The 13,033-nt window shown below is 42.7% G+C and overlaps 1 protein-coding gene across 3 annotated transcripts in view; it reads left to right on the top strand.

Moving 5' to 3' along the window:
• The window catches only part of SMURF1 (SMAD specific E3 ubiquitin protein ligase 1), a 125,744-nt gene that overhangs the window by 79,420 nt on the left and 33,291 nt on the right, over window positions 1-13,033 (top strand). For all 3 annotated transcript variants that reach the window (XM_026447615.1, XM_026447614.1, XM_026447616.1), the window contains exons 2-3: window positions 10,873-10,911; window positions 12,054-12,162. In XM_026447615.1, the coding sequence (XP_026303400.1) occupies window positions 10,873-10,911; window positions 12,054-12,162 (148 nt within the window). The remainder of the gene's footprint in view (window positions 1-10,872; window positions 10,912-12,053; window positions 12,163-13,033) is intronic.

Raw genomic sequence — 13,033 nt, 5'->3', positions numbered from 1 at the left:
TTTTTTTTTTTTTTTTTTTGAGACGGAATTTTGCTCTGTCTCCAGGCTGGAGTCCAGTGGCACAATCTTAGCTCACTGCAGTCGTTGTCTCCCGGGTTCAAGTGATTCTTCTGCCTCATCCTCCCAAATAGCTGGGATTACAGGCACGCACCACCACGCCTGGCTAATTTTGTATTTTTAGTAGAGATGGGGTTTCACTATGTTGGTCAGGCTGGTCTCACACTCCTGACCTCAAGCAATCCACCTGCCTCAGCCTCCCAAAGTGCTTGTGAGCCACCACGCCTGGCGGCCTTCGGATTTTCTTTTGACCTTTCTATGTGTCAAATTAATACTGCCTTGGTTGGACATGTTGGCTCACACCTGTAATTCCAGCACTCCGGGAGGCTGAGGTGGAAGGATTGCTGAGACCAAGAGTTTGAGACCAGCCTGGGCAACATAGCAAGATCTTACCTCTGTAAAATAATAATACTGCCTCATTTGGTAGAACACAGAGACAGAAAATGCTGACATTGCCTTATCTTGCTGTTACTTATGATTACTTTTTTTTCCCCCTTTCTTCTTCTTCTTATTTATTTATTCTTTTAAAGAGACGGCATCTCACTCTGTTGCCCAGGCTGGAGTGCAGTGGTGCAGTCATAGCTTACTGCAGCCTTGAACTCTTGGGTTCAAGCAGTTGTCCTGCCTCAGCCTCCTGAGGAGCTGGGAGCACAGGTGCATACCACTGAACCTGGCTAATTTTTAATTTTTTTTTTTTTTTAAGATACAGTGTCTTGTTATGTTGCCCAGGGGTGGTCTCAAACTCCTGGGTGCAAGGAATCTTCCTGCCTCAGCCTCCCAAAGTGCTGGGATTACAGGCATGAGCCGCCAAGTCTGGCCTTGCCCTTTTGCTGCTGTAAAATATTCCATTGGGTTTATTTAAGATAGAAACATTATCTGGAGATAGACGTTGTCCTATATAGATAGACTTTAATGAGACACTTTTCTTATCTTTCAAAGCAAAGGTGTTAGCCTATAATACTTCAGAAGAAACCAAACAAAAGAAAACAGTAGCTTTGGCAATTGCTTCCTGTGTGGAACCTGTCTTCTTTCTCCATCCAGGAAGAGCCCCTACTTCAGGGGCTGCAGATTCTGTGAGGGTGTTGGGAAAAATAACATTTTAATGTTAAAAATAAAAAATAGAGAGTGATCCCCAGTTATCGGTTTTCTTGGAATGTGATTGTGTAACAGATCTTTGAAGATCATCCCTTAAGATGTAAAAATGATGGTTCTTTCATGAGAGCTTTGTTCAAATAAAAAGTTCCGTGTCCTGTTTTTGGCCGGGCGTAGTGGCTCACGCCTGTAATCCCAGCACTTTGGGAGGCCGAGGTGGGCGGATCATCTGAGGTCAGGAGTTCGAGACCAGCCTGGCCAACATGGCAAAACCCCGTCTCTACTAAAAATACAAAAATTAGCCAGGCATGGTGGCGCGTGCCTGTAATCCCAACTACTAGAGGGGGCTAAGGCAGGAGGACCGCTTGAACCTGGAAGGTGGAGGTTGCAGTGAGCACTCCAGCCTGGGCAGCAGAGTGAGACTCCGTCTCAAAAAAAAAAAGTTCCAAATGCCCTCTGGACTTTAGTACTTGTTTTCTGACATGTACTTTATTACTTTATTTCTCCCTCATTATAATAATACTTCTGCTTTGAACCTGCAGAATATATATATATATTTTATTTCTGAAGGACCAGATCTGCTAGGCAGTAGTGTGCAAAGCTTCCAGGCTGTCGACTCCTTGTGGAACATGGCATCGGAGAGTCAGACACATCACACTGTGGTGCTTGCAGAAGAGTTGTTTTCATACATTCCTTCAAGCAGGCAGTTATCCATTGATTTCAACAGACATTGATCCAGCGCTAATTTCCGCCAGGCCCTGTGCTTCTGTGCTGGGAATGTAATAGTTGAGAAGGCAGCCCCTGCCTTCTTGGTGCTTATATTCTAGTGGGTTAATGACACAGTTAAAAAACAAAACAAACAAACAACAACAAAAAGTCATTGCCTAATACCATTTAGCAAGTATGTTGAAAGTCAACTGTGTGTGCCAGACACTGTTTCAGCCTCTGGTGGTTAATAGTAAAAGGCACAATCCTTGCTTCAGTGGAGCTAGGCATTAAGAAGAATGCAAATAAAGAAAGGGTTTCATTTCAGGCTCTGCGAACAACTATGACGATGCCACATTAATGTAGAGTGGGATGGGGGTGGAGCGGAGATGCCTTCACCCATGAATTGGGAAACAAATCCATCTGGCTCTGTGTCCACGAACCTCATTCTATGAGAATAGGAAGAGAATAGTGTATATAGAAGAGCTTTCTGGACAGGAAAGGACCATACAGATAGTATGAGTGTTTGTGCTGGCAGGGAACCCATGGGGACAGGCAGCAGGTGGCACATCCCCACTTCATGCTTGGGGCTCGGTTGTGCCTCAGGAGAGACAGTTTCTGCCACAACAGCTCTGCCTCACCCTGCCAGGTTTGGGGGTGTGATCTGAATTCTGTCACACTTCTGATGGCAAAGAGTTCACCTGATTTTGTCATTTATTTTTAATTTAGTGCAATTGTAGAAGATGAACTGTAACATCCGTAGCTTAAGCAAACAGGTGTTTTGAAAACTTACCTCAGGATTGTCACTTTACCAGAGATCTGTTCCCACCTCCAAAGCCAGTAGGCATGGCTGGTGGGTGCTGAAGTGTGTTTTGTTAACTTAGACCGTTTGCCCTGCAGGAAGAAATCATTTGATCAGTTAATGGTGTCTGAATAGTGGAAACGTGTGTGTGTCTTGTGTATGCATGAACTTACTGAGCAAGATTGGAAATAAGTGTTTGTTTCGGTCGCAGATAATGGAGTGGAGTTCAGTTCTCCTGTATGGGCTTAACATTTTTGGCATTGGCATCTGTTGATATAACTGAAATGTGATTTTTTTTTCCTTCAATGCAAATTTGAAGATATCCTAAATTTGTATCAGAATTGACAGATCAGTGGCTCTGGTAGTGGCCTTGAAAGTGGCACAGCACTTTGGGAGGCTGAGGCAGGAGGATCGCTTAAGTTCAGTTTGAGACTAGCCTGGGCAACGTAGTGAGACCTTGTCCCTACAAGAAATTAAAAAACTAGTCAGGTGTGGTGGTGCACACCCTGTAGTCCCAGGTACTCAGGAGGCTCCGGTGGGAGCATCACTGGAGCCCAGGAGTTCGAGACTGCAGTGAGCTGTGTTTGTGCCACTGCATTCTAGCCTGGGTGACAGAGCGAGACCCTGGCCCAGAAAATGAATGAGTGAATGGATGGATGGTTCCTCCCTCAGAGGGGCCTAACTTAGCTGGGGAACAAAGCCAGCTGTATGGGAAGTAATTGAATAGGAAACTATATGATTCTTAAAGTAAACAGGATTAAAAACAGGGAGCTGATCATTGATGGTTAGAGTTGTAATTCCCAGAGTGGTCAAAACAGTTACGTACACGTGGGGATCAGTGTAACATTGTCCAATTTTTATTTGGCCAAGTCACTGCTCTGTCACCATTTTTTATTACCTCTTTCATTAAAGAAAGGACATTTTCACATGAAAAAAGCAGGAAAGACATAACATCAGAACAAAGAACAGCCACTTAAAATTAGTTTCGTTTTATGAAAACCCCGCTTACATTGTCCTTATTGTTTTGGTGTTGGCACTAGTGAAAATGTCATCACAGACTGACGTTTGGGGAACACTGGCTTGAGTGAGGCTTCCCTGACAAAATGCCTGGCCTGGACCCTGAATCTAGGGCCCAGCAAAGACAGAGGGATTGTCTGATGGGCTAAGAAGCAAGAAGAGACTCTTGGAGGTAGTTGGGGTGGGTAAAAGGGGCTAATCCAAGCTATGCCTTGAGGAATAGTGGGAAGGAAATAAATGTGTTGTAGGGAATGGGAGACTGTCACACCCAGGGAGAAACTCAGATTCACACTAAAATATAATACAGAGTCATTTTTGTTGTTGTTGTTGATGTTTTTGCCTAAGAACATGAAAATGGCATTCAAAAGATTGATCCGGGCCGGGCATGGTGGCTCAGGCCTGTAATCGCAGCACTTCGGGAGGCCGAGGCAGGAGGATCACTGGAGGCCAGGTGTTTGAGAGCAGCCTGGGCAACATAGTGAGACCTTGTTTCTACAGAATTTTTTTTTAAATAGGAAAATTAGCTGAGCATAGTGGTGCATGCCTATAGTCCCAGCTACTCAGGAGGCCGAGGTGAGAGGATCACTTGAGCCCAGGAGTTTGAGGCTGCAGTCAGCCATGATTGTGCCCCTGCACTCTAGACTGGGCGAAGTGAGATCTTGCCTCTACAGATACAAAAAAGATTGATACAGTGGCTAAATGTCTGGTGGACCAGGGAGGCTTCCATCAGGGAGGGCACAGTTGTGTGTAGGGGAGGCCAAGAAGAAGAGAGTGGGTTTAAAAATACGGAACAGACAAATTCAAGAGACATTCAGAAGAAGACAGTGATAGGACTTGGAGACACAGAAATAGAAGAAGAAGACAGGAATAAAAACATTGCAGTGAAAGTTTCTAGCCACAGGCTAGAGAAATAGTAGAAGTATTGACACAACTTAGAAACTTTCTCAAGATTGAATAAAGTACTACATTTTTGCTGTAGTTCATTGTTGGAGTGGGTGAATCCACAAGTAGTATTTTGTTGGTGGGAGGGACAGTCTCGCTCTGTCACCCAGGCTGGAGTGCAGTGGCATGATCTTGGCTTACTGCAACCTCTCCCTCCCAGATTCAAGCAATTTTCCTGCCTCAGTCTCCCGACTAGCCGGGATTACAGGCACCCACCACCACGCCCGGCTAATTTTTTTGTATTTTTAGTAGAGACCAGGTTTCACTATGCTGGCCAGGCTGGTCTGGAACTCCTGGCCTCATGTGATCCACCCGCCTCAGCGTCCCAAAGTGCTGGGATTACAGGCATGAGCCACCGTGCCCGGCCTCAAGTAGTATTTTTGTAACCCTGTCTTTTGCCAGGTAAAAGAAGCTCGTTTTACTAATTGAATGTACATCATGTTAGCAAAACACTTCCTTTCCATGTCTTCAAATGCTTCGTGAACATTACATAATTTGCTTTCACCATATCCCCAACATTAGGAAAACTATGGGATGTGATTAGGAAATTATGGGATGTAAGAGGCATGATCTGGCTGGAACTGAAGAAGCCATGCATTGGTCCACACTGAAAAATAAGTGCAGTTTTCTGGAAATGTGGCTTTTGTTAATTGCTGTATCCCCAGAACCTCACTCGTATTGGTACATAAATGTATTTAAAAAAAAAACATAATAGATCTAAGGCCGGGCGTGGTGACTCATGCCTGTAATCCTAGCACTTTGGGAGGCCGAGGCGGGTGGATCATGAGGTCAAAAGTTTGAGACCAGCCTGACCAATATGGTGAAACCCCATCTCTACTAAAAATAAAAAAATTAGTCATGTGTGGTGGTATGTGCCTGTAGTCCCAGCTACTCAGGAAGCTGAGGCAGGAGAATCGCTTGAACCCAGGAGGTGGAGGTTGCAGTGAGCCGAGATCGCGCCACCGCACTCCAGCCTGGGTGACACAGCGAGACTCTGTCTCAAAAAAAAAAAAAAAAAAAAAAAAAAAAACTACATAGAATGAGATTTTATGCTGTCTAATGAATTACCTTTTATTCGTATATCTCTAGAGTAGACCAAATTCCATGCCCTGATCACAAAGCTATTTTAGTAGGAGAAATAATATACCATTAACTTAACCACATTAAGAATGACCCTAAATGATCCTTATGGAGAACTGAAGCAAATTTCTCCTTTCCTTTTTTTTTTTTTTTTCTTTTTGAGACAGAGTCTCACTCTGTCACCCAGGCTGGAGTGCAGTGATGTGGTCATGGCTCACTGCAGTCTCTGCCTCCCCAGGCTCAGGTGAGCCTCCCATCTCTGCCTTCCAAGTAGCTGGGACTACAGTCGCCTACCACCTTGCCTGGCTAATTTTTGCATTTTTTATAGAGATGGGATCTTGCCATGTTGCCCAGGCTGGTCTCGAACTCCTGAACTCAAGCAATCCCACCTGCCTCAGTCTCCCAAAGTGCTGGGATTGCAGGCATGAGCCATTGTGTCTGGCCAAAGCAAAATTTTCTTTGTGCTAACACTGCTGAGACCTTTCCCCACTTTATGATGTAACCACATTACACTGGAATGAGCCTTGAACTCAAACACTGTATGAGCAAAGATTAATATTTGTGAGACATGTGACCAGGATTACTCTATTCAGAAGCAGTCTAGCACCAGCACCTCTGAAAACCAGGGCCCAGAATTGGTGGCTAATATTTGAGACTGCACAGGGAGGTGGGGAGGGATCGGAGGCTCACAAGGCTAGAGTTTTGCAAGGGGAAGCCACTGGAGAATTTTAAAAGGAAGATAGACATGAGATTTAAGTCTTGAAACGGTCACTTCATCATAGCTTGTGTTTGGGAGCTTGGACAAGGGTAGAGATGCTAAGAAGGCAACATATTTGAGATTGAGAGGAAAGAGGGAGAACATGTAGTCTTCTTGCTTGTGCCTCTTTTTTTTTTGAGACGGAATCTCGCTATCACCAGGCTCGAGTGCAGTGGCGTGATCTCAGCTCACTGCAACCTCTGCCTCCCGGGTTCAAGTGATTCTCCTGCCTAAACCTCCCGAGTAGCTGGGACTACGTGCACGCACCTCCACGCCCAGCTAGTTTTTGTCTTTTTAGTAGAGCCCGGGGTTTCACCGTGTTGGCCAGGATGGTCTCGATCTTTTGACCTTGTGATCCGCCCGCATCGGCCTCCCAAAGTGCTGGGATTACAAGTGTGAGCCACCGCTCCCGGCCTCGCTTGTTCCTTTGATGGGGGCTGCTAAGGTCTCTGAACTGATGGATCCTGGGAGAGGACCAGGTTTCCAGTTAGATTGAGAAGAACTTCAGTTTTGGATACTTGTGAGTTTTATATGAGAGCTGTTGAGATATTCCAAGCTTTGGAAAAGAAAAGGAAAGCTGAAGCAAACAGAACATTATAGGCCCATGTGAAGACAGCCCAAATAGATGGGTGATTTCAAATTAATATGAGAAAACTAATAGCTCGTCTATATCCAAATAACAATGAGAAAATGCAACAAAAGGAATGATTCCATTCACAATAGTAACAAAAAATACCCAAAGAATGCACCCAAATAGAAACGTGCAAGACTTTTATGAAATACTTTAAAATCTCAGCTGGATGCGGTGGCTCACATCTGTAACCCCAGCATTTTGGGAGACCGAGGCTGGTGGATTGCTTGAACCCAGGAATTTCAGACCAGCCTGGGCAGCATACTGAAACCCCGTCTCTACAAAAAAATTATCCAAGTGTGCTGGTGTTTATCTGCGGTCCCAGCTCCTTGGGAGGCTGAGGTGGGAGGCTCACGGAGCCTGGGAAGCTGGAGGCTGCAGTGAGCTGTGATCGCATCACTGCACTCCAGCCTGGGCGACAGAGACTCTGTCTCAAAAAAAGAAAAAAACAACCCAACTCACTTAAGGGCATCAAAAAACTTAATAAAGGGATAAATATGCTACATTCAAGAATGAGAATACTCAATATTGTAAATAGGTAAAAAATTTCCTCATTCACTTATGAAGTCATTGTTTAAAAACTTGCTCAGAATGATTCTAAATGTCAGTGGGAAAAATAAGCACATGAGACTAGCCAGACAAATGCTGGACAAACAGTAATGATGAGGTTTTGGGGCTGTGGATTTTCTATTTTACACATTTCCATATTTTCAAGTATGTATTACTTTTGTAATGAGAGTAACAAGAAATGAAACATCAGCAGGAGGTGGAATTAATAGTGATCTATCCACGAAAAAGACTGAGGTGGAAAGGAAGGATAGAAAGATTACATTACTCCGAAGAAGAAATGTTACTATTGACTATACAGAAACAATATCAAGGAATACTGATTATCAAGGAATACTATGAACAAGTGTATGCCAACAACTTGATAACATGGGTGAAATCAACAAACATCTACAAAGACACAAACTACGAAGGCTGAAGAAGAAATGGAAAAATCTGAATAGACTTATAAAAAGTGACGAGATCAACAAACTTCTGGAAATTCACAAACTACCAGGGCTGATTGAAGAAGAAATGGAAAAATCTGACTAGATTTGTAAAAAGTAAAGAGATTGGATTCGTAATTTAAAACACTTCCCGTAAAGAAAATGACAAGCCCGGGCCTAGGGGCCATCACTGATGAACTCTACCCAACATTAAAGAAGAATTAACACCAATTCTTCACAAATTCTTCCAAAACAAAACAACACAAAAAGATGAGGAGGAGAAGGGAATATTTCCCAGCTCATTTTATGAGGCCGGTATCACTCTGATACCAAAACTAGATAGCCTAGGAAGGAAAGGAAAATATAAACCAATATCCCTTATGAATATAGAAGTGAAATTCCTCAACAAAATACTAGCAAACTGAATATAGCAACATATTAAACGAATTGTGTACCATGACCAGGTTGAGTTTATCTCACAATGCAGGGTTGGTTTAACAACTTAAAATCAATTAATGTCACACACTGTATCAGTAGACAAAGGCCAGACTCCAAACCAGTATCTCAACACATGTAGAAAAAGCATTTAACAGAATCTAACACCACTTCGTGGTGTCAAGTAATCCACCTGCCTCGGCCTCCCAAAGCGTACTGGGTGGTGTGTGCTTGTAATCCTAGCTACTGGGGAGGCTGAGGCGAGAGGACTGCTTGAACCCAGGAGTTTGAGGGTGCAGTGAGCTATGATCATGCCACTGCACTCCAGCCTGGGCAACAGAGCAAGACCCTGTCTTTAAAAAAAAAACTATATTGATAAACCCTTCTGAATGTGTTTCTGATTGTTAGTTTAAACTATGAGTATGGTGTTTCTTTTGGGGGTGATAAAAATGTTCTAAAATTGCTTGTAATGATAGTTGTCCAACCCATGAGTATACTAAAAGCCACTTTATTACACACTTTAAATGGGTGAATTGTGTGCTATATAACTTATATCTTGGCTGGGCATAGTGGCCTAGGCCTGTAATCCTAGCACTTTGGGAGGCGAAGGTGGGAGGATTGCTTGAGGCCAGGAGCTTGGGACCAAGCCTGGGCAACGTAGTGAGAGACTGTCTTTTTAAAAAAAAGAAGTTAGCTGGGTGTGGTGGTGTGTGCCTGTAGTCCCAGCAACTTGAGAGGCTGAGGCTGGAGGATCCCTAGAGCCCAGGGGTTTGAGGCTACAGTGAGCTATGACTGTGCCACTGCACCCCAGCCTGGGGTGATGGAGTGAGACCCTGTCTCTTTTACATATCTCTATATATAGATATATAGATTATATACATATTATATATGGATAGATATTATATATAGATATATATCTATATTATATAATATAGATATATAGATTATATATTGATTTATCTTGATAAAGCTATATATAGCTTATCACTTATGACATTCACTTAGTTTTTATAAAACTAAGTGAAACTTGACAGAACAATATCTATTGTGTGAACACATTTTTGTAAAATATAAGTTCTTAATAAAACATAATATGCTTAAAATTGAGGACAATTTGTGAAGCACAAGACAAAAGCACCTCAGTGTCTCCCTGACACAGTCACTTTCATTGTGTAGCAAGCAGGTCTGGTGACAAACTGTCTTAACAGTAGTTGATACTACCTCATTACTCATTAATAAAATAATAGGAGCCTTAATTGCATTCTTTCTATACATCGATACTGTGCTTAGTTCTTTGTTTTGGAGACAGTCTCGCTCACTGCCGCCTCTGCCTCCCGGGTTCAAGTGATTCTCCTGCCTCAGCCTCTGGAGTAGCTGGGATTACAGACATGCACCACCATGCCCAGCTAATTTTTGTATTTTAGTAGAGACAGGGTTTCTCCATGTTGGCCAGGCTGGTCTTGTACTCCTGACCTCAGGTGATCTGCCCACCTCAGCCTTCCAAAGTGCTGGGATTGCAGGCATGAGCTACCACGCCCAGCCTGTGTTAAGTTCTTAACATGCATTTTATCGTATTTTGTTCACATCATCCTGATGATGGCCCCATATTCGTTTATTTACCACCTTCCCCTTGCTTACTATTTTCCAACATATCAAAGTTTACATTTACAAAATTGTTTTATTTATCAGAATACAAAAAATGCATAGCTTCTTCTGTCATTAGCAGCACCTATAAGGATAAATACTTCAGGTCTTTATTTGAATTGGTTTTTATGTGATCGTATGCAGTGTAAGAGAATATTGGTAGGCTGGGTGCAGTGGCTCAAGCCTATAAACCCAGCACTCTGGGAGACCAAGGTGGGAGGATCACTTGAGGCCAGGAGTTCAGGACTAGCCTGGGCAACATAGTAAGACCCTATCTCTACAAAAATAAGAAAATTTAGCCAGGGGTGGGGGCGAGTGCCTATAATCCTAGCTACTGGGAGGGCTGAGGCAAGAGGATTGCTTGATCCCAGGCTGCAGTGAGCTATGATCATGCCACTGCACTCCAGCCTGGGCAACAGAGCAAGACCCTGTCTCTTTAAAAAAAACCAAAAAGTATATTGATAAACCCATCTGAATGTGTTTAAGATTTTTAGTTTAAACTAAAGCATTTTATATTTTTTACAGTTGATCTTCAGTTTGAGGAGAAAACACTTTTTAGATGGTTGTCCATTTTTTGTTTCATGTGATACCAGATTTGAAAGTCAAATCTTTGGCAAAGCTAATTTTTAGAGTCTTTTTGTTCTGGTGTAAATATAGATTAGCTATTATGGAAATCTTGTCTTTAATGCTAACCTGAGTAATTTTTCTTTGTTTTTAGTGTTATGTGCCAAGAACCTTGCAAAGAAAGACTTCTTCAGTAAGTAAACACTTATTTTTTTCCCCTTACAATATTATGCATGTATTTCTGAAATTTTAAACTTTAAAAAAAGATTGCGTGTATTCTCTTTAAAGTTTGACCTTTACTTAATAGAAATCCATGGTTTTCCAAACTTTATTTCCCAGTTGACTACAACATGGGGGTTCCTTAGCTGAAAGACACAGAACTTATAAATCATAACCCAAAACCTGTCTTTCATTTCCTGTTCTGGTCACACCCAAGTTTTTCTGCCTCTCTGCCTATTAGAATATTGCTTTCTGCTGGATGATGTATTCTCAGCTCTAACAAAAATGAAATACTTTTCTGTAAAACAGCTGGATTTGCATAAAATTGTTAATCAGATTTTTTAAATTAAATCACATTTACAGCATCCTGTAATTAAAGGAATTGCAAATATAGAGACTCCTTTTCTAAAGGAAGGAATCACTCCTTAAGAAAGTCACCTAGTATCTGGTCAGTGCCTGCAGCATTAAATTCTTCACACACTTTCTGATCCTCACAGGACATCTTTCAGTTCTTGAGTAGTAGTATTCATGCTTTCAAGATGAAGAAACTTAGGCTCAAAGGCTTTCTCCAGGTAGCCAGGAAGCTCCAGCATGGTGGCTCGTGTCCATCTCTATCTCTGACAACTGTCCACTTTGCCGTCTGTCTGATGTAATAAACCTGTCTGATTCATTCCCTAGCATTTAGGGACTTAACAAATTAAGGCCTGGTGAATACTTGCTTCCATAGATAAGATAGGCAAAGATCAGTAAACACATTTCGGGGCACTATTAATTTTTAGAAAGTCTAAATACAATTACTTTCAGATACTTTTCCCTCCACTTAATTAGCCCCACTTTAATAAAAATTTGAATGTAAGCCTGTATTTTTTTAGTCACTTTCTTTTCTTCCCTTTAAAAATCTTGAGTATGGAGGCATACTAGGTTCTCTCTTAGAAAGCTCAATAGACATAACTTATTTTGCTGATTGAAATTATCCTGAAATTAGAGAACAAAATGTACAATGGTAATCTTTACCGAATGAGATGATCCTGAAGCTCCCTTTAGCCTGAATTGTGTTCTGTGTCACATGGATGAATCTGAGGTCTCATCTAGGTGTGCGTCTCCTCTCTCCTCTAGGGCTCCCCGACCCTTTTGCAAAGATTGTCGTGGATGGGTCTGGGCAGTGCCACTCAACCGACACTGTGAAAAACACATTGGACCCAAAGTGGAACCAGCACTATGATCTGTGAGTTGAATGTTCTGTAAACCCTGTAAACAAGAATGTTTCTTGCGGAGTGGCAAGAAAGCAGGTGTCTAGCTTTTACGAGAAACATTTAAGAAAAAAAACAAAAAGGATGACTTTTTTTTTTTTTTTTTTGGAGACGGAGTCTTGCTCTGTCGCCCAGGCTGGAGTGCAGTGGCTGGATCTCAGCTCACTGCAAGCTCCGCCTCCCGGGTTTACGCCATTCTCCTGCCTCAGCTTCCTGAGTAGCCGGGACTACAGGCGCCTGCCACCTTGCCCAGCTAGTTTTTTGTATTTTTTAGTAGAGACGGCGTTTCACCATGTTAGCCAGGATGGTCTCGATCTCCTGACCTCGTGATCCGCCCGTCTCGGCCTCCCAAAGTGCTGGGATTACAGGCTTGAGCCACCGCACCTGGCCGGATGACTTTTTATTGATACCAAAAGCGGATGGCCAAATGAATGTCTATGTTGCCTAATTTTAGAATTTATGTACTTGGAAGTTCTTGCATTTGCCATTTTATTTTTTTCTTTTTCTTTTTTTTTTTGAGATGGAGTCTCACTCTGTCACCCAGGCTGGAGTGCAGCGGCGTGATCTCAGCTCACTGCAACCTCTGCCTCCCGGGTACAAGCGATTCTCCTACCTTAGCCTCACAAGTAGCTGGGATTATGGACATATGCCACCACGCCCAGCTAATATTTGTATTTTTTAGTAGAGACGGGGTTTCACCATGTTGGCCAGTCTGGTCCTGAACTCCTGATCTCAAGTGATCTGCCCACCTTAGCCTCCCATAGTGTTGGGATTAGAGGCGTGAGCCACTGCACCTGACTGCATTTGGCATATTTTCATAGATTTTTTTATGGTTTGGTTTCATAC

Source organism: Piliocolobus tephrosceles, chromosome 8, assembly GCF_002776525.5.
Source record: "Piliocolobus tephrosceles isolate RC106 chromosome 8, ASM277652v3, whole genome shotgun sequence".
NCBI classification, from domain to species: Eukaryota; Metazoa; Chordata; class Mammalia; order Primates; family Cercopithecidae; genus Piliocolobus; species Piliocolobus tephrosceles.
The sequence above is the reverse complement of the archived record's forward strand: the minus strand, read 5'-3'. Positions and strand labels throughout refer to the sequence as shown.